Raw genomic sequence first — 22,637 nt, 5'->3', positions numbered from 1 at the left:
TTCTTTCCTCCAAGTGCCGGCACTTCCTGGTCGCGTCATTACATACGCGACCAGGAAGTGCCGGCACTTGGAGGAAAGAACGAGCGAGATGAACAGCTTTTCACTGCGGGCTTCAAGTTTCAGGTGAGTGATGCCCGCTGCTAATTGCCTTACACGGGCGGGAGGCGGGGGTGGTTAAATGCTAATTGCATTACACGGGCTGGAGGCGGGGTGATTAAAAGCTAATTGTAAATACCCGGGCGGGAGGCGGGGTGATTAAAAGCTAATTGCAATACATGGGCGGCCAGGGTATTGAATGCTAATTACATTACACGGGGGATACAACACTAATTAAATAACACGGGGCAGATGCATAGCCTACTGCGGCTAATTAGGTCAGACAAAGGGCAGATACGGCTGCCGCCGATATTCAAGCTACGTATGGGCAGTGTAGGACACCGGGGGCATTGCAGGGAGTCCCTGACATCGCGGCGAGGCGGCGGTTTATATCGGCGGGCGTTCGTAAGTCAGGGACTCCCTGTATTCGGACTATAAGACGCAGGGGCTTTTTCCCCCCACTTTTGGGGGGAAAAAAGTGTGTCTTATAGTCCGAAAAATACGGTAAGTATTTTTTTTATTATTTTTATTCTCCTATAGCATGAAATTACAATCTAAATCATTAAAAGATATTGAGATTTCTTATACATAATGCATACAACATGGTATGTGAAAAGTAAAAATTGTACTTACGAGTACATCCACCTTCTTGGAAGTCATAAAATCCCCGGGCACAATGGTCACATTTATTCCCTGTCACTCCAGGCTGGCAGTGACATTGGCCATTCTCATCACAGTCAAATGATTTGGAACCAAATGAGTTGCAGTTACAAGGAACACAGCCTTGAGCAAAAACAGGGCCGTATGTTTGTGGCTGAAAATGGAGAGGAAGAAATCTTAAATTACATTTTTGAAAAAAACAAGATAAAATTAAATCTATAGAAAAAATTAATAGAGTTTCATAAAATACTATATTCAAACTATGATGACTATGATGACATTGATGTCCTAATTTACTAAGCCAAAGGATTGCACATGTCAGTCCTGCACTTTACTGCTGCTGAGATTGCCTAATGACCACAAATGTATCAGTGGATGCTAATAAGTGTGAGGTACCACAGTTTGGGAGCCGTGGCTGCTTCTGACTAGGGATGGTAGGAAATGCCAATTTCCGATTTTTTGATTTCCGATATTCAATCCTTTTTTGACATTTCTTTTGCATTCTCTGATTGGCATGCTCTGATTTACTAAATACTTCCAAACTTGCTTTGGAAGTACTAGACCAATTAAAGAATGCAGAATTTTACTGCGGTAATCGGAATGCCACAGAAATCGTAGGCCAAGACTTGTGATTGCAAGTTATTGTTGCAATCCGATTTTTGCAGAAAAATTCTGCATTCTCTGATTGGTCCAATGCTTCTGAGTTCTCTGACCAGGCTAAAATTACTGGTAAATTGGATTTCCATGGAAACCCCATTACCATTTTCTGATCGATAATGCAGACATTTAAATTCTGCAGAATACAAATGAGCATCCCTAGTTCATACTAGGGGTAGTCAATGAGATGCAAATAATTACAAGTTTATGCAAGTTTTATTTAAATATATGCAGTTTGAGTTTGAGAAAAGGTGTTGCATTTGATTGGCTACATATATTTTCATAATGTTAGCATACATTTTGCATCAACTCATATTACCCATGCAAACTGGTATTCCCTAGGCTATCTGTAGTCTACCAATATGCAACTCTGCCCCCTGGGCAGTACCATCCAATGACTTGGGGGGAGGGGGGTTGTCTGCAAAAAAGGAAGGGGGTCAACAAGACCTTCCTCACTGCAGATTGCGCTTGTCCAACTTTAAAGTCAAAGGACTTATCCCCACCTTGTTCTAGGTGACTAAATGTGGGTGTAAGCCCCGAGAAAGGGAGGGGAACTTATGGTAAAATACAGGAGTCCACATACATAATAATGGGGCATTTAGATGCTGGTCCCTGTATCCCAAGTTAATGGAAAAAGCATACATTGTAAATGCCTGTCTATGTATAATTTGTGTTGGTGTTCAAATTCAAAATATTGAAATCGAGCACTCGAATACTCCGATTGCTGCTATTCAGCAATCAAACAAGTGGACAAATTCAGGAGGAGTTCACTGCACTGCATGTCACATTGTGCTTCACACGATTCTGATGCTTCTTCCTTCCAAACCAGAAGGAGAAAATATCTGAGTCATGTTAAGCACCTTGTGGCACACCTTTTGTTCATAGCTGTTTTTTCTTTCATAAATGTGGCATGTGCACCTTTATGCTGCCTTAATGGATCAATCTTCCCCTTGCTTACACACTTATAAGTAAATAATAGCCATTGAACAGTTTATTTAATGGATATTGATTTGGAAAAACCATTTAGGAAACCATTAAGTGTACAAGATAGAATATTGCTTTAAGAACAGATACAAGAACATACATAGTCCCAGTGGTCTAATCTCGTTCCAAGTATGCAACCTGAAGGTCAGAGTGTCATCTTTGCTTTGCTCATTTATTTTGTGGAAGTATCTAATTATCTTTGGTAAGAACATGACTCGTTGGAAGTCACTATGCACAGGAATGTGCATAGGGGGTCTAATGACTCCATGTCTTGAGTTTACTAAATAAGAAGTGTTGAAGAGCAGTAAAGCACTGCTGTGATCACGACCACTCGGATACTTGACAATTAAAAAAAAAAAGGAAACACATGCTTTTCTCTGCACCTGACTGGCGGAACTGTAATTGCTCATTTTACTTTAACAAATCTACACTAATTTCTTTAAAGTAAGCCATGCCCCCTGTGCTGTCACACATGTAACCTTGTTACTAAAGGTAAACTCTTTCTGCACACACATTCTTGTTATTGTTAGTTATAGTCCCTTCTGCATCAAAGTATTCCATGAACTCTTACTCAAGTGTAATTAAAATGATTTACAACGGGGTCCTTATCACTAATGTAATAAACCAGTATTATTTGCATGATACCTTAACCACTTGAGGACCACAGTCTTTCTACCCCTTAAGGACCAGGCACTTTTTTTCCATTCAGACCACTGCAGCTTTCACGGTTTATTGCTCGCTCATACAACCTACCACCTAAATGAATTTTGGCTCCTTTTCTTGTCACTAATAAAGCTTTCTTTTGGTGCTATTTGATTGCTCCTGCGATTTTTACTTTTTATTATATTCAGCAAAAAAGACATTAATTTTGGCAAAAAAATTATTTTTTTAACTTTCTGTGCTGACATTTTTCAAATAAAGTAAAATTTCTGTATACATGCAGCGCGAAAAATGTGGACAAACATGTTTTTGATAAAAAAAAAACCCATTCAGTGTATATTTATTGGTTTGGGTAAAAGTTATAGCGTTTACAAACTATGGTGCAAAAAGTGAATTTTCCCATTTTCAAGCATCTATGACTTTTCTGACCCCCTGTCATGTTTCATGAGGGGCTAGAATTCCAGGATAGTATAAATACCCCCCAAATGACCCCATTTTGGAAAGAAGACATCCCAAAGTATTCACTGAGAGGCATAGTGAGTTCATAGAAGATATTATTTTTTGTCACAAGTAAGCGGAAAATGACACTTTGTGACAAAAAAAAAAAAAAAAAGGTTTCCATTTCTGCTAACTTGCGACAAAAAAAAAAATGAAATCTGCCACGAACTCACCATGCCCCTCTCTGAATACCTTGAAGTGTCTACTTTCCAAAATGGGGTCATTTGTGGGGTGTGTTCACTGTCCTGGCATTTTGGGGGGGTGCTAAATTGTAAGCACCCCTGTAAAGCCTAAAGGTGCTCATTGGACTTTGGACCCCTTAGCGCAGTTAGGCTGCAAAAAAGTGCCACACATGTGGTATTTCCATACTCAGTAGAAGTACTATAATGTGTTTTGGGGTGTATTTTTACACATACCCATGCTGGGTGGGAGAAATATCTCTGTGAATGACAATGTTTTCATTTTTTTTACACACAATTGTCCATTTACAGAGTTATTTCTCCCACCCAGCATGGGTATGTGTAAAAATACACCACAAAACACATTATACTACTTCTCCTGAGTACGGCGATACCACATGTGTGGCACTTTTTTGCACCCTAACTGCGCTAAAGGGCCCAAAGTCCAATGAGTACCTTTAGGATTTCACAGGTCATTTTGCGACATTTGGTTTCAAGACTACTCCTCATGGTTTAGGGCCCCTAAAATGCCAGGGCAGTATAGGAACCCCAGAAATGACCCCATTTTAGAAAGAATACACCCCAAGGTATTCCGTTAGGAGTATGGTGAGTTCATAGAAGATTTTATTTTTTGTCACAAGTTAGCGGAACATGACACTTTGTGAAAAAAACAATTAAAATCATTTTCCTCTAACTTGTGACAAAAAAATAAAAACTTCTATGAACTCACCATACTCCTAACGGAATACCTTTGGGTGTCTTCTTTCTAAAATGGGGTCATTTGTGGGGTTCCTATACTGCCCTGGCATTTTAGGGGCCCTAAACCATGAGGAGTAGTCTGGAAATCAAATTCCGCAAAATGACCTGTGAAATCCTAAAGGTACTCATTGGACTTTGGGCCCTTTAGCGCAGTTAGGGTGCAAAAAAGTGCCACACATGTGGTATCGCCGTACTCTGGAGAAGTAGTACAATGTGTTTTGGGGTGTATTTTTACACATACCCATGCTGGGTGGGAGAAATAACTCTGTAAATGGACAATTGTGTGTAAAAAAATCAAAAGATTGTCATTTACAGAAGTATTTCTCCCACCCAGCATGGGTATGTGTAAAAATACACCCCAAAACACATTATACTACTTCTCCCGAGTACGGCAATACCACACGTGTGGCACTTTTTTGCACCCTAACTGCGCTAAAGGGCCCAAAGTCCAATGAGTACCTTTAGGATTTCACAGGTCATTTTTGTTTCAAGACTACTCCTCACGGTTTAGGGCCCCTAAAATGCCAGGGCAGTATAGGAACCCCACTAATGACCCCATTTTACAAAGAAGACACCCAAAGGTATTCCGTTAGGAGTATGGTGAGTTCATAGAAGATTTTATTTTTTGCCACAAGTTAGCGGAAATTGATTTGAATTGTTTTTCTTCACAAAGTGTCATATTCCGCTAACTTGTGACAAAAAATAAAATCTTCTATGACCTCGTCATACACCTAATGGAATACCTTTGGTTGTCTCCTTTCTAGAATGGGGTCATTTGTGGGGTTCCTATACTGCCCTGGCATTTTAGGGGCCCTGAACCGTGAGGAGTAGTCTTGAAACCAAATGTCGCAAAATGACCTGTGAAATCCTAAAGGTACTCATTGGACTTTGGGCCCCTTAGCGCACTTAGGGTGTAAAAAAGTGCCACACATGTGGTACCGCCGTACTCAGGAGAAGTAGTATAATGTGTTTTGGGGTGTATTTTTACACATACCCATGCTGGGTGGTAGAAATATCTCTGTACATGACAATTGTTTGATTTTTTTTACACACAATTGTCCATTTACAGAGAGATTTCTTCCACCCAGCATGGGTATGTGTAAAAATACACCCCAAAACACATTATACTACTTCTCCTGAGTACGGCGATACCACGTGTGACACTTTTTTTGCAGCCTAGGTGCGCTAAGGGGCCCAACGTCCTATTCACAGGTCATTTTGAGGCATTTGTTTTCTAGACTACTCCTCACGGTTTAGGGCCCCTAAAATGCCAGGGCAGTATAGGAACCCCACAAGTAACCCCATTTTAGAAAGAAGACACCCCAAGGTATTCCATTAGGTGTATGGCGAGGTCATAGAAGATTTTACTTTTAGTCACAAGTTAGTGAAAAATGACACTTTGTGAAAAAAAAAACCAATAAAAATCAATTTCCGCTAACTTTTGACAAAAAATAAAATATTCTATGAACTCGTCATACACCTAACAGAATACCTTGGGGTGTCTTTTTTCTAAAATGGGGTCACTTGTGGGGTTCCTATACCGCCCTGGCATTTTACAGGCCCAAAACCGTGAGTAGTCTGGAAACCAAATGTCTCAAAATGACTGTTCAGGGGTATAAGCATCTGCAAATTTTGATGACAGGTGGTCTATGAGGGGGCGAATTTTGTGGAACCGGTCATAAGCAGGGTGGCCTTTTAGATGACAGGTTGTATTGGGCCTGATCTGATGGATAGGAGTGCTAGGGGGGTGACAGGAGGTGAATGATGGGTGTCTCAGGGGGTGATTAGAGGGGAAAATAGATGCACTCAATGCACTGGGGAGGTGATCGGAAGGGGGTCTGAGGGGGATCTGAGGGTTTGGCCGAGTGATCAGGAGCCCACACGGGGCAAATTAGGGCCTGATCTGATGGGTAGGTGTGCTAGGGGGTGACAGGTAGTGACAGGAGGTGATTGATGGGTGTCTCAAGGTGTGATTAGTGGGGGGAATAGATGCAAGTAATGCAATGGCGAGGTGATCAGGGCTGGGGTCTGAGGGTGTGGGCGGGTGATTGGGTGCCCTAGGGGTAGATGGGGGTCTAATCTGATGGGTAGCAGTGACAGGGGGTGATTGATGGGTAATTAGTGGGTGTTTAGAGGAGAGAACAGATGCAATGCACTTGGGAGGTGATCTGACTGCGGGTCTGCAGGCGATCGGATGGTGTGTGTGGGTGATCAGATTGCCCGCAAGGGGCAGGTTAGGGACTGATTGATGGGTGGCAGTGACAGGGGGTGATTGATGGGTGGCAATGACAGGGGCTGATTGATGGGTGGCAGTGACAGGGGGTGATTGATGGGTGATAGGTGATTGGCAGGTGATTGACAGGTGATCAGTGGGTTATTACAGGGGAGAACAGATGTAATTAATGCACTGGTGAATTGATAAGGGGGGGTCAGAGGGCAATCTGAGCGTGTTGGCGGGTGATTGGGTGCCCGCAAGGGGCAGATTAGGGTCTGATCTGATAGGTAAAAGTGACAGGTGGTGATAGGGGGTGATTGATGGGTAATTAGTGGGTGTTTAGAGGAGAGAATAGATGTAAACAATGGATTTGGGAGGTGATCTGATGTCGGATCTGCGGGCGATCTATTGGTGTGGGTGGGTGATCAGATTGCCCGCAAGGGGCAGGTTAGGGGCTGATTGATGGGTGGCAGTGACAGGGGGTGACAGGGGGTGATTGATGGGTGATAGGTGATTGGCAGGTGATTGACAGGTGATCAGTGGGTTATTACAGGGAAGAACAGATGTAATTAATGCACTGGCGAATTGATAAAGGGGGGGGGGTCTGAGGGCAATCTGAGCGTGTGGGCGGGTGATTGGGTGCCCGCAAGGGGCAGATTAGGGTCTGATCTGATAGGTAACAGTGACAGGTGGTGATAGGGGGTGATTGATGGGTGATTAGTGGGTGTTTAGAGGAGAGAATAGATGTAAACAATGGATTTGGGAGGTGATCTGATGTCGGATCTGCGGGCGATCTATTGGTGTGGGTGAGTGATCAGATTGCCCGCAAGGGGCAGGTTAGGGGCTGATTGATGGGTGGCAGTGACAGGGGGTGACAGGGGGTGATTGATGGGTGATAGGTGATTGACAGGTGATCAGTGGGTTATTACAGGGAAGAACAGATGTAATTAATGCACTGGCGAATTGATAAGGGGGGGTCAGAGGGCAATCTGAGCGTGTTGGCGGGTGATTGGGTGCCCGCAAGGGGCAGATTAGGGTCTGATCTGATAGGTAAAAGTGACAGGTGGTGATAGGGGGTGATTGATGGGTGATTGATGGGTAATTAGTGGGTGTTTAGAGGAGAGAATAGATGTAAACAATGGATTTGGGAGGTGATCTGATATCGGATCTGCGGGCGATCTATTGGTGTGGGTGGGTGATCAGATTGCCCGCAAGGGGCAGGTTAGGGGCCGATTGTTGGGTGGCAGTGAGGGGGGTGATTGATGGGTGATTGATGGGTGATTGATGGGTGATTGACAGGTGATTGACAGGTTATCAGGGGGGATAGATGCATACAGTACACAGGGGGGGGGGGTCTGGGGGGGTCCTGGGGAGAATCTGAGGGGTGGGGGGGTGATCAGGAGGGGGCAGGGGGCGGGGGGGGGGATAAAAAAAAAATAGCGTTGACAGATAGTGACAGGGAGTGATTGATGGGTTATTAGGGGGGTGATTGGGTGCAAACAGGGGTCTGGGGGGTGGGCAGGGGGGGGTCTGAGGGGTGCTGTGGGCGATCAGTGGGGGGGGGCAGATCAGTGTGTTTGGGTGCAGACTAGGGTGGCTGCAGCCTGCCCTGGTGGTCCCTCGGACACTGGGACCACCAGGGCAGGAGGCAGCCTGTATAATACACTTTGTATACATTACAAAGTGTATTATACACTTTGTAGCGGCGATCGCGGGGTTAACATCCCGCCGGCGCTTCCGTATGGCCGGCGGGATGTTACGGCGGGTGGGCGGAGCCAGTTGCCGGGGGAAGCGCGCGTCATCAATGACGCGATCGCTCCCCCGGCATAGGAAAAGGACGCAACGCCCTAAGGCGTATTGCGGTCCTTAAGGCATCCATTTTGCCGCCGCCCATGGGCTGTGGGCGGTCGGCAAGTGGTTAATTAAGAACAGTGGAAGTGGGTACTCTGTGCCTATAGTGATAGTAAACTAGCTGCAATGTGTGATGATCCTTGCTTGGCAATTCTGTTTCTCAAATGTTTTCTTTTACTTTTCTCAAAAAATTATGTTCCCCATGCATAGAATGAAGATGGAATAGGATAAACATGCTGCAATTTTAGTGCAGCAGGAGCATCCCATCCATATTGATGTTGCCATGCATTCATATTACTGTGTATTGTATTTAATATGTCGGCACTTTATAAATACAGTAAATAAATAAAATAAAATGTTAATGCAGGACTCAGTAGTGTCCCACCCATGTTGCATTGCAATTTCCTATAGGGAAATTACCTTGTTTGAGATGGCTAAAAGATGCTGCAACTAGAGTCTACCAAATGCAACAATTAATCAAATCTTAGTGTCCGATGTGAATGCCACCATTACACCACTGTGTTTGTACTTGTCAGAGTATCCAAATCCCAATCACCTTCCAAATGATTAAAAGGGTGTGAAAAGGCCAGTGATTAATACCAGTGTGAATGTTCTCGCTAGCATATTAGAATAAGACTAAAAACAGTAATGAAAATATAATGGTTTATGGATGGTTTAATAAGAGACTAATTTTAATCCATTTAAACTAAGCCTAACTATGAGTATACTAACACTTTAAACACTACAAAGAAACAATTCAAGAGGTACTAAATCTTAAAAAAACAAAAACAGCATAGCCAATCCACTGCCACTACAACGTAGTGCAGCTCCCTTCCGCTCTCAGGCTCCTGTTTAGTTCTGGTTGTTCTAGTTCCCCCTGGGGTAACACTAAATAGTGTGCACAGGAGCAATGAGCATGCATCAGGCAGGGTTAGGGAATGGCAACTAGGACCAACAGAACTAGATTGTGGAACTCTGATCCTAGGACAAATGACAGGCAGGTACTGTCTGGGGAGAGAAAGGAGGCTATACACGATACTACCTATACAATAAGGGGCCATCAGAGATTAAGGACAGTGCTTAACTGGTCAGCACTAGCTGTGTTGCCGTTTTTTATGTATATTTAGTAGGGATTTGAACCAAAATGAAATACATAAAAGACCAGGCTTCAGGTATTACTATTTAAAGCATACAGATAAGAATAAAACTATATCTGATGATTTTCATACACTTTCACACATGCTTCCCCAGAGAATAATAAGAAATTGAGCAAAATGGGCAGACTGAATATCAAAGGACATTTAAAGACAGACAGGCTGCTTATGATTCATCCCTGCTAACTGCAAACAATCTGAAAAGCATTGTCAAAGCATAAAATCAAATAGCAGAATGTTGTATAATAAAAGCAAATGCTAACTATGCTTCTACAGATGGGGGCTTATAATAGAAGGTAGAACGTTAACACATGTACCTGGTAACTCTTTTCACTGAGAATATTCAGTACTTTTGCTAAACTAAGGTACATATTCATGCAGCTAGGATTTGGATTATAAATATTACATCCACAAATTAACAAACAGGACCAGACTCACATAATGCTATTTGAGTATTAAAACTTGGTATTATACAGGGTGGTGAATGAAAGAATGGCCCTGCTGCCGTGAGTGAGTATGCAGGCAAACACTGGCAGCCAGTCCCTATGCCAGGCCAGTCTTATTCTTTCTCTGCTGCATGTGTGTGGCCTCCAGGTTATTAAATCTGGTCTCTCCTGTATAAACTGCTGTATACCCATACTGCGTTACCTATATGGAAGCAGAAGCAGGCACAACAGCCGTCATTTAGCCGAAGACCACATACATAGCAGGGATAGAGTAAGAGATGCATGGGGACTGAACCTGACATTAGCCTGAATCCATGTGCATGTGACAGGCAGCCAGGCCATTCTTTTGTGTGCCACTCTGTATATTTTTGTATATAACATAGTAACGTCATGCAGGTAAAGTGAACTCCACACCATGCACTCCAACTCCACGCCTGCATAAGCAATTACCAGGGCAGCTGGTTTATAAGCACCTCTGGGACAACCTCTCGATGTGTGAAAGTTCCACCTCCGAGCTGGAACCTGGATGTTCTGGGAATTTCGAGTCACATCTTTTCTCTCAGACACCTGCCTTTTGTACTCACATCGCTTGCCAAAGAACTCTGGCTTACAGATACACCTCCCTGTTATGTCACAACGCTGGGACATAGAACCACTAACACTGCAGTTACAAGGCTGGCATAACTGCTTCTCAGAGTCCCACCAACAGTTTGGCTTTAGATGGAAAGTAAAAAGAACAGAAAAGAAAGGTAAGAAAGAGCAGACAGAAAAGAAATGAAAGGCAAAAGAAACAGTTATGCTACTGAGATTTGACATTCAAGCAAGATAACGCAGTAAGACAGAATACGAACCCTATCTGAAGAAAATAACAGCTGACATTTACCAATGAAGATTTCATGCTTTGTCTAAGATACATCACACAACAAATTATAATTGTAATTAAATGATAAATGACTTGAGATAAATTCTAGTACTTTATTTGTCCACGCACACTTTGAAATGAAACATTGTAACACTGAGGAGTGGAGGATGAAGCAAAAAGTCATTATGAAATTAAACTGACAAGTGAAACATTTCTTTGTTCTGTATAAAAACATGTTAAACAACATAAAACCGCTAAGTAAAGAAAATGTCAAAAGAAAGACAAATACAAATATGCAAATTTGTAATTTAAACATTATTAAATTATGACAATGAATAACATTTGCAGTCTCTTAGACGTTCAGACTTAGCAGTTATTGTATGAATAAGTACATAATGCTAAACACATACCTTATATTCTGGTGTATAAGACGACTGGGCGTAAGTCGACCCCCCAACTTTTCCAGTTAAAATATAGAGTTTGGGATATACTCACCATATAAGACTATCCCTCTTCCAACGTACACCAAATAAAAATTAAGAAAACATCATATACTGGTGCTGTACTGTATGTGGTACCCAGTATATAACAGTACAGTATATAGGCGTCGGTAATTGACTGGTTGGATTTGTCAACTCTCCCTCTCCCTAAGCAGATTGGTCAGCTCTGCTTGTCTACCTGTTTATTAGAGCGGTATTGAAGAACAGATCCCGCTATGCCCATAAAACATGTCTCTTTCACCCTTCTGGGCCACCCTTGTATCTTTTTTACCTCCTTCTCTGCCTCTCAGATCTCGCACATGTGTGCCTGCGCCGCTTCACTACAGTCCTCAGCAGCGAAATCTGAAAATCGGTAACAGGATAGGGCATATCGCCCAGCGTCAATGATACCCAGCGTATAAGACGACCCTTGACTTTTCAGATGATTTTCAAGGGTTAAAAAGTAGTCTTATATGCCAGAATATACAGTACTTTTAAATACTGGACTATAAGTCTAGAAGTTTAGATCTGACTTGTTAAAGTAAATCATAGGGGGCGCGGGTCAGACCTAAATTTCTGACTTAAAGTCCTGTAAAATGCAGGTTCTACTGTGACAATTTGAACTAAAAGCCGGCCCTTCTTACTTGGATTACATCTCACTTACAAGACATTAACAAAAAAACAAACACAGAACATTTATATTGTGCTTTTCTCCTGGCAGACTCAAAGCGCCAGAGCTGCAGCCAGGTGCTGGCTTACTGAACAATATATGGTTGAAAGAGGCACCCTGGTTGTGGATAAAATCGTTTAAAAACAGTTTAAAAACGAAAAAGGTTTGAGGTTGCTTACCTCAATGATGACAAATCTTTGTAAAGACAAAAGATTTTATTGGTAGCACAGGCAACGCGTTTCTCGGGTCTAAGCCCGCTTCCTCAGGCCAATAGCAGTGCCAAGCCAAGTAGGAATGTGAGCTAAGGGAGCCTCTCTGAACAGGCAGAGCTGAGATTCTAACCCAGGTCTCCTGTGTCAGAGGCAGAGCCCTGAACACTTTATACCCTGAAGGCATTGAAGTAAACCTAATTTGAAAGGAATATAGATAAAGTGATTGCTAACTTTGGTTAGAAAATTCCACTGGACCGGCTTTCAATATGAAAAAAAAATAAAAATAAAACAAATTTTAGAGTATTTCAGTGGGGTTAATTTATAAAACCCTGGTAAAATTGCCATTAGTTGATTTCACCCCATACGTTTTACCAGTATTTATGTCATCAACGTAATGTGCAATGTACAAATGGCTCGACTTGCATTAGGTACCCAATGTGCGCACTGGTCGTATGCTTACTGCACATTGCTATGCTGTCATCCTACAATATTTACTAAGGTGTATCATGTCAATATTCTAAAACTGGAGTAAAACTAATAATGCATGTACAGTATATTGTATCTTTGATAAAGGAACATTTTTAATAACAATTTAAGTGTCTCTTAGGATTCCAAGCTTGCTACCTCCTTGTGATGGGATCTGGTTAACGTTAAGGAATTGCCTGTTGGGGGAATTATGTTGGGGACTTTGTAGGCCCTGAGCCACTACTGTAGCCATGAAGGCCTAACAGGAATCCTGAACTTGATGGCTAAAGCAAAGCAAAGAATGTGTGGAGCTGCTGGTCTCTCATTAGATGCCTCTTTGGGTGGCAGATCAAGGAACACTGGCTAATTATAGCAAATACTGTGGTACCCAGGGTCGACTAAAAACTGACACCACTGCCTTGCGGTGAAAGTGGAATTCCAAAGGCTAAGGGAAAGAACCCTGACAGAAAATCAGTGTGCCTCGAAGTTATAGGTAGCAACCCCACCACCAGAATCAGGTGCTGAAGGCTGATAACCTTCACACCTTATATTAAATTATTTCTGAAACTGAAGTGAATGAAATATGGGCAGAATGTTTGGAATATGTGGGAGACTGGTAGACTAAAGCAAGTGGTAAAAGAGATGGAAGAATACAAACTTGATATATTAGTGAAAAAAAATTGACTCACTATGGTAAAGTAAAGTTACCAAATGACTTTACCTTTATTTATTTTGGAAAGTGTGTCTTAAGTGTAAGTTTACTAATATTTGTTTCTTGTTTTGCTGTAATTGACCAGATGAATGCATACTAATTTTAGTGATATATCAATCCACACATTAACTATGTATGGCAGCGGGGGGACCAGAGGATTAGTGAGTGGCTGCGAGGGCACAGGACTGCTGCAGGTGAGTAAAACTCTTTTTTTTTCTGGCTTAAGTGTTCCTTTAAGCCAAAATATTAACATGACAACCAGGTAAGTGCAATTTTTTTTAAAATAAATAACAATGGCAGCTTTGATAATCCTTATAGCCATGGTGTGGCAATAGAGGAGGCAGAGGTTGTGTCCTCACCAGGGCCACTGGACCTGAGGGGCTCAAACGGGACCCTCATCCAGTCACCACATTAGCTCTTTATTGCTGCTTTAATGGTTATAATCACATCTATGTGGGTTTTTTTTAATATTGGTACTAAAAACCATGTATTCTCCCTATACACCTCTCACAAAGTGGTTGTCCTCTGAGAGTCAATTTTGATAATCTAATTATTATTTATACAGCAGGCCCTGTAGTTAAGCTACTGCTTTTTAGTTTAAGGAAGATGTATAAATTGAGTAGTAAAGGGTGGTAAGGTAGATTTTAGGGAGGATTTATTAAGTTCATTCATTAACACTGTCAGAGAAGGGTTTTTAGTCCAGTTGGGATGGGTGAGACTGTGCACTAGCATTTTAGCAGTTCCTTGCATCAGTTATGAACTGATCCATGAATTTATTTTCATTAGAGACAGGAGGTAGTTAACTTGTTAATATGAAGTTTGAACCTTTAAGTTAATCAAATGTTCCCCTTAGTAGTATTACTGAAATCTATCAGTTCAGTTTATAGCAGGACACTTGAGTTGGATGTGCCCCAAAATTCAAGATTTGAGGGGTATAAAATGTGAAGGAAAAATGCTAAATACACCAAAGGGCATGTGAAGCCCACCACATGTCTGGGGAAGATTGTGCTGCTATAAAAAACAAAATCTGCAGCAGTGAGGTGGGGTAATTTTATGTTGATTCAACTTAAAAAAACACACAAATCCATTCCATTACAGCTGTGTAGCATCTCCTAATGCTGGACAGTGTGATAGCATAATTAAAGCAGAATTACTGGATAGTCAAATGTTTCAAATTGCTCCAACGGATTAATCTTACTACAATAACTTCTAAAAACAAATGTTAATTTTTGAAGGAAATTCCTGAAAGGGTTAATAGATTTACTTTCATTTTCTCCCAGGGAGCCTTATCAGGCACTGAGGTTAATTCAGCAAGTGTGTCTGGTGACATTAATGCCTGTTTAAACTCATATTATAAGATTTTTTTTCCTGCCCTTACTTTATTTCCAAATTAAAAACAAGATTAAAAACAGCATTAAAGTTGCGCATTAATCTAGTGGCTAATTATGCAAATAAAATAATGGATTTGCATATCAAACAGAGAAATTAATTTGTTGAACTACACAGTGAGTTATCTTACTTTAACAGACACTACTAACTTGTGACTCAGGCACTGGGTTAAGACCTGAATGCAACACACATTCATTGATAACACACTGCAGAGCGTTCCTTTGTTATTTAAAATAAACTTTCCTGCAGCTCAGATCTATGTATTCAAAGTAAAAAAAAAAATCCCTCTTTTAAAGCGGTATTGTCACAAAAAAAAAATCAAATTTCAACAGCAACTGGTCTGAGTGTATTAAGTGATAAAGATGCTAATCCTGCATTCAAAACTTGTTAAACTTTTTCTGCTGTTATGGTTTTGGAGTTATCACATACCTTAGGAGCACTGGCCCTAGTGCCAAACAGTGCCACACAGTTGAATGCTGGGAGTACTTTTTATCTATAATATATTCCTCCTCTTCCATTTATTTTATGCCTAGCTGCTTATCAGAAACACCCTCTGATCACTTGTGTTTACAAGCAAGGCTGAGGTGACTCAGCGCTTGGATGTGTAAATAAAAAAAAAGACAGTGCAGTTCCTAGTGTACACCTCAGTGGGAGTAACTGAAGACTCTGGGAGGAAGGCAGCTAATGAATACACAATGAGCAAGAGATGGGAGGGGGGGAAACAAGTCAGGGAGGATATGATGTCAGCATTAGCTTGGCAAGATGGCCACTGCCTAGAATAGGATTTTCTGCTTTTCCTTTATAAAATTCACAGGAATCATTACGTGGATAGCACAATACATGTGTTATGTAAGTAGAAGTAGTATTTATCTACTTATATATGTTTTTTATTTCTAGGTTAGCATGGGTGTCGCTTGTTCTTTAAAAAAGTTCTGCACCCACCAGCAGAGGGGACATGGCCTAAAGCAGAAAGCATACAACCCTCCACTGGTCCCATAGTTTTGTCTTCACTTCTGGTGGACATAAGTCCTTGTACCTGGTAGGGTGACCAATAATAGAAGCAAATGTTTATGATGTGATCCAATTGCTTTAAATAGATTGTAATGGTAGCCACAAGAGATGAGCAAGAGTGCCTGTGGCCGTTTTGTGAAAATTTCTTCAAACTTCGGGTGGTTACAGGAAACTAATTCACAAATTCCATTGTCTACCTTTAAAGGTTAATAACAAAGCCCCCATACATGTTAAAGCAACCAAATTTGCTTAGTCATAGCCTAGGGCCAATTTTAGGGGGAAGCCAATTAACTTATCTGTATGTTTTTGGAATGTGGGAGGAAAACAGAGTGCCCAGAGGAAACCCACGCAGACATGGGGAGAACATACAAACTCCTTGCAGATGTTGACCTGGCTGAGATTGAAACCAGGGACCCAGCATTGCAAGGCGAGAGTGTTAACCACTATGCCACACTTAAATTAGCAACAATTTTTTTGCAACACCCATGTGGTGCAATGAGTGGTGGTGCAATGCGATGCAACACGTCAGTGTCACAAACAATCAAATAAATGAACAAACATTTTTTTAAGCCCATCAGAGGTATAATGTAACAGTTAGTCACCTTGAGTAAAAAGGTCAAAATGAAAGGAAATTAAGATAATTGTTATTTTGGGCAGCACGGTGGTGTAGTGGTTAGTAGAGATGTCACGAACCTCCGATTTTCGGTTCACAAACTTCCGCGGAAGGTTCGATTCGCGGAAAAGTTCGCGAACCGCAATAGGCTTCAATCACTCCCTCAAAAAATCACTCACTCCCTCACTCCCTCTCTCCCTCACTCCCTCTCTCACTCACTCCCTCTCTCCCTCACTCCCTCTCTCCCTCACTCCCTCTCTCCCTCTCTCCCTCACTCCCTCTCTCCCTCACTCCCTCTCTCCCTCTCTCCCTCACTCTCTCTCCCTCACTCCCTCTCTCCCTCTCTCCCTCTCTCCCTCACTCCCACACTCCCACACTCCCACACTCCCTCTCTCCCTCACTCCCTCTCTCCCTCACTCCCTCTCTCCCTCTCTCCCTCACTCCCTCACTCCCTTTCTCCCTCTCTCCCTCACTCCCTCTCTCCCTCACTCCCACACTCCCACACTCCCACACTCCCACACTCCCACACTCCCTCTCTCCCTCACTCCCAAATCCAAATCCAAATCCAAAAAAGCTTTATTGGCAGGACCAAATACATTTAGCATTGCCAAAGCAAAACAGAACATTAACATGGGGGGGGGGGGGGGGTTGGATTGTGGGAATAAGGGAAGGATAAAGGGGGTTGGGGTATAGCCTCTCTCTCTCACTCCCTCTCTCCCTCTCTCCCTCACTCCCTCTCTCCCTCTCTCCCTCACTCCCTCTCTCCCTCACTCCCTCTCTCCCTCACTCCCTCTCTCCCTCTCTCCCTCACTCCCTCACTCCCTCACTCCCTCTCTCCCTCTCCCCCTCTCTCCCTCTTTCCCTCACTCCCTCTCTCCCTCACTCCCTCGCTCCCTCTCTCCCTCTCTCCCTCACTCCCTCTCTCCCTCACTCCCTCACTCCCTCACTCCCTCACTCCCTCTCTCCCTCTCTCCCTCACTCCCTCTCTCCCTCTCTCCCTCACTCCCTCACTCCCTCACTCCCTCTCTCCCTCACTCCCTCACTCCCTCACTCCCTCTCTCCCTAACTTTAAGTGACAAGACAATATACTGTGTACAGCCCCTTGGAAAATGTTGGTGTTGTATAAATACTAAATAATAAAAATAATATTGAGGTGGCCAATGAACACAGTATAACATAGCTGCTTGTTTAGTGTACCGGAGGTAAATAAAAATGAGATATTTACCTAAGACAGAAGCCTCTTGAGGCTTCCCACATCCTCCTGGCCTCCACCGTTGCTTGATGTGGACCCCCAGAAAATATCCAACAAGAGCTTGTCAGATATGTTATCAAGACTGCTCTCCTCTTCATGCACAAGCATGGCCATACTACACCTGCACGAGTACGGCCAGATTGCACAGTCTGCCAAAGCTTCTCATACCGGAGCAGCTTTATGCTACTGTAAAGGCATAGTCATATTTGCGCAGATGCAGTATAGCCATGCTCATGCATGAAGAAGAGAGTTGTTGTGATCATAAAGAGGTTCCCAGGCAGCAGCGATGGAGGATGTGGGAAGGATCCAGAGGCTTACATTTTTCTTAGGTAAGTACTGTATTTTTTTTTCTGCAACTTCTCTTTAAGGGACAATGTGACCCTGAAGTAGTAGTACAATACCTACCTAGTTTTACACACAGTTCTAGTTACTAAAAGAATGCTATAGCTGACAGTTCTTCTCTCCTTGCTAGGGGCAGTACAGTTGTAACAAACAATCTTACCTCTGGAGGGGAGGACTACAGGTACCTTGCTGTACACATAGTTTTAACCTTTGTAAATCTGCACTGGATAAATCCTATAGCTGATGGTTTTGACAATTTTCTCAGTAGCTGGCAGGCGCATTACAATAGCCCCTGCAACCTTTGCGGGGAGCCCGAGGGCTGTGAGGACATGCTTCTCCTTCCTCTCCCCACCCACATGCACAGTAGTGCAGCAGACCTCCGTGTAAATATATTTTCCTGCTCTGATTGTGATGCATCTCCTCCTTCTCCCAGAAGCCACTTGCTCTATGCTGCCCCCTCTGGCTGCCAATTACATGATAGAATGGGAGCAGGTAAATATTTTTACACAACACTCTGCTGTGCTCTCTCTGCCTCTCCAAGTAAGATAGGGGAGGAGAAGTAGGCCCCCATAGCCTCTGGGCTCACAGTTCTAAGTTGGTATAATACACCTAACTACCAGCTATTGGTCCTTGAAGCACTTCTCCCTGTCTCTGGCTCCACCTCCAGTCACACAAACAACACAAGATGGAGTTCAAAACTCCATCCTCTCCCCCCTTTGAACTGCCTGTAGTGGGATCCCTTCTCATTGACCGCTGGGGCTTGCTGTACATTCTGGGAGGAAGTGATTCACTCAAAAAACACTCATTCTAAATTACCTGCAGAAATGTTATTGCTGTATCGCCCCCAAGTTTTGTTTGTGACAAAACAGTGGTCCTTTCTTGCTCTATATTTTGGTTTGCAAGACAGCCCCAACTTTCCATGAGGTTGAACTTACAGTTCTCCCTCCCTCATTCCTAGCCCATGCACCCCATGCAGTGTGACACTTGGGCCTGTATGCTATTCACTTTTTCTCCCAGGTGATATTTTCACAACTTGTCATAAAAAGCATTTTAGGCTACCGGCAAGTAAGATAATGCTCAAATTAAATTTGATAGTACTTTTTAACCAACTTTTGGGTACTCTTTTAACTGTAGATTGCTGAAAAGTTAGTTTAAATGGAAGATAAAAATTATCTCCTAGGAGATAACTCAGGAGAAAAAGGTTATTGCATTTGGGCCTTGGTGTCTTTTTGACCAATTACTATTTGTGAATATGCGGATTTGAAATTGGATGTCTGTAACTGGCATATAATCTTGTCATGGTAGCTATATATGCAAATTCTAACTTATTTCTATTTTATCCAATTGGACCACACTTTAAATATAGCCTGCAAGGCTCCTAAAAAACAAGTGAAAGGATGAAACTGTTGTGTAATGCTACCTGCTTTAAAATATGTACTTAGAACCCCTTTCATTACCACATGCAAGAGCTGGATCATCCACAAGGCAAAACTAGGCAGTTGCCTAGGATATAGTGAGAATCTAGGTGCCTAGTGGATGCTAGCCCCCACCATATCTAATTAAAAAAAGCCGGGTGACCATCAGCGGTGAGCAAAAACTGCTAACTTGCCTGGGCCCCATTTTATCTCAATTCTTTTCGCCCACATGCACCATCTTAAATATTTATTTCCTCCTTCGTTAACACCCAGTATGTAGGAGCACACATAGGTCACTAAGACTTCTGCACTGAATACATTTGTGGAAACACGCAAGCATATTATACTGTAAAGCTGCCTGCACTGATGTGGTATTTCTGCATTTATAAAAGCATGTTTGATTTCAACAGGTCCCCGCTTAGGATGATGAATTGACTCTTCAAACACTTCTAACACAAGTGAATGGCAAAGCACATCAACAGAAAATCAAGAGGATTTGTATGACAGGTTCTTCCGTACATTCATCAGTGGAAGTAAAATGTTGGGAATAAAAGCACATAGTTCATGTCAAAGGAAACAGAAGTGCTTCTGAAATGCATTATGTTAAGAAATCATTTTGGAAAAAAACTAAAATCAATGCATAATTCATATAAAGGATTTTGATCAAAATGTAGAAAAAGAAGGTATATCTAAACAGGAATATGTCATGTTTCAGATATGATATCACTGACTGCTAGAGATGGCCGAACCTCCAATTTTCGGTTCGTGAACCGGGTTCGCGAACTTCTGCAAAAGTTTGGTTCGCACGAACTTCCGCGAACCGCAATAGACTTCATTGGGGAGGCAAACTTTGAAAACTAGAAACACTTATGCTGGCCACAAAAGTGATGGAAAAGTTGTTTCAAGGGGTCTAACATCTGAGATTTTGCGTGGATGAATGGGATAGATGCCAAAAGTCCCGGGGAAAAATCTGGATTTGACTCAAAGCAGCGTTTTAAGGGCAGAAATCACATTGAATGCTAAATTGCAGGCCTAAAGTGCTTTAAAACATCTTGCATGTGTATACATCAATCAGGGAGTGTAATTAGGTAGTGCTTCACACTGACACACCAAACTCACTGTGTAACGCGCCGCAAACAGCTGTTTGTGTAGTGACGGCCGTGCTGGACTGGTGTGCACCATGGCGAGAGTGCAGGCCGTGGCGGTTTTCAAGCCCATATGGTCGCCGGGCTATTGTAACTCAATGATAGAACAACAGTGACTGTCCAGCTGATCAAATTTGGTCTGTCCACAATTAAGTAACGACCTTATTATCTTGGGTGTGCCCCCCCCCAGACACTCATATAGCCTTGGGTCATTGCTTCATTGTGATATGCAAGCCCCTTCACCGTGGCAAGGTAATGATCACAAAGGGGAATTGGCACATGTACATGCCTTTTGTTTTGTTGTCGCAGCTGCAGTGCAGCCAGAAAAATTAGGCAGGCATGTACACGCACCATAAAAATTGTTATAGGGGCCGCTGCTGCTAGCAGCAGCCTTAACAATTCAGGAATCCACCTATAGTCCTGGACCCTGTTAGTGGTGGCGGAGAAGGCAGTCAACCGGCCTGCAGGCAGAGATGCTGTGTGTGGAGCGACTTAGTCTTGAGGCAGGCAGTCACATGGCGTGCAGGCAGAGATGCTGTGTGTGGGGACTGACTTAGTCTTCGGGCAGGCCTGAGCGTGCTTTGCAGACCAGGCATCTGTGGTCAGATGGACCCTTGACCCAACGCTGTGTGCCAGAGATGTCATCACTTGCCTTTCAACATCACGGTACAGTTTAGGTATCACCTTTTTTTAAACAAATTGAGGCCTGGTATCTTCCACTGTGGTGTGTGGCTTTGCTTTTGTGTGCTGCTTTTCCTCAGGTGGTCATCCCATTGCAGTTTGTGCTTTGTAATCATGTGCCTTCGTAAGGTAGTTGTCCCTACGCGGGTCTTGGTCTTTCCACGGCTCAATTTTTGGTGGCAGAAAGTACAGATGGCATTGCTCTCATCTGAGGCAGACACACAAAAAAATTTCCACACTGCTGAGCCCTGGGGTGATGGCACTTTGGTGGTGGCGGCCAACTGAGTGTTAAGTGGGATGCCAGAATCAGAGCAGGAGGAGGAAGATATGTCACACTTCTGTGTGGAAGCTGAGAAAGATGAGGTGTTCTGTGTTAAATAGTCAACTACGGGTGATTTTTGCATAGGCTGCGGCTGGGCGATTTCACCTTGCATAAAACCGGATCTTGTCCCTCCTAGATTAAGCGCGCATATCCTGGCCAGGTACTATTGTTTTTAAAGTTGTGGGTGATTTTAATCATGTTGTGCGATTTTCATGTAGCCAAGGCTGAAATTAAATTGTTTTTGTATGTGCTTTGAGACGGTGGTCCTTTATATGGAATTGTTGCTGTAATTGTATTAGGCCACGGGCTCCTTGTTTCACAAGTTGCACCTATTGACATTTAAAGGGGTGGCTCTCCTCACAAGGTTGTTTGTGTCAACTACGTCCTGACAATATTGGGGATTGATGGCACGTGCCTTCTTCTGAACACTGTACTTTGGTCGAGGGCCACACGAAATTGGCCTGCCAGGCCTGCCAGGTGGCCTGCCTCTGCCTTTTGTTTTGTCCATATTGGGGGGGATGAAATGAAAGGTATGTACTGACTTGACTAATACAATGTGCAGTCACAAAGGTGCAGTTAACAGGTATGCACGGATGGTATATCACACTGCGTGCACTCACGTAGGTAGGTGGGTGCACTGAACACAACAGGTAGGTATATGCAGTGATGGGTATTACAAATGTGCACCTGTCACACACACGTACAGTGAACAGGTAGAGTGACTGGTGGTATGAAATATCACACTGCGTGCGGTCACATAGGTAGTTGGGTGCACCGAAGTGAACAACAGGTAGGTATATGCAGTGATGGGTATTATAATGTGCACCTGTCACACACAGACAGGTACCAGACAGGCACAGTGACACTGCGTGCGCTCACGTAGGTAGGTGGGTGCACTGTGAACAACA

The 22,637-nt window shown here is 43.0% G+C and overlaps 1 protein-coding gene across 12 annotated transcripts in view; it reads right to left on the bottom strand.

Annotated features, from left to right (window-relative positions):
* The window catches only part of LAMA2 (laminin subunit alpha 2), a 1,150,433-nt gene that overhangs the window by 482,870 nt on the left and 644,926 nt on the right, over positions 1-22,637 (bottom strand). For 9 of the 12 annotated variants that reach the window (XM_068231524.1, XM_068231529.1, XM_068231525.1 and 6 more), the window contains 2 exons: positions 10,610-10,873; positions 730-910 (listed from right to left, as the gene is read on the bottom strand). In XM_068231524.1, the coding sequence (XP_068087625.1) occupies positions 730-910; positions 10,610-10,873 (445 nt within the window). The remainder of the gene's footprint in view (positions 1-729; positions 911-10,609; positions 10,874-22,637) is intronic. The other 3 variants (XM_068231532.1, XM_068231533.1, XM_068231536.1) reach the window with 1 other exon arrangement.

Source organism: Hyperolius riggenbachi, chromosome 4 (assembly GCF_040937935.1).
Source record: "Hyperolius riggenbachi isolate aHypRig1 chromosome 4, aHypRig1.pri, whole genome shotgun sequence".
Taxonomy (NCBI): Eukaryota; Metazoa; Chordata; class Amphibia; order Anura; family Hyperoliidae; genus Hyperolius; species Hyperolius riggenbachi.
This window is presented reverse-complemented; position numbering and strand designations above follow the sequence as displayed.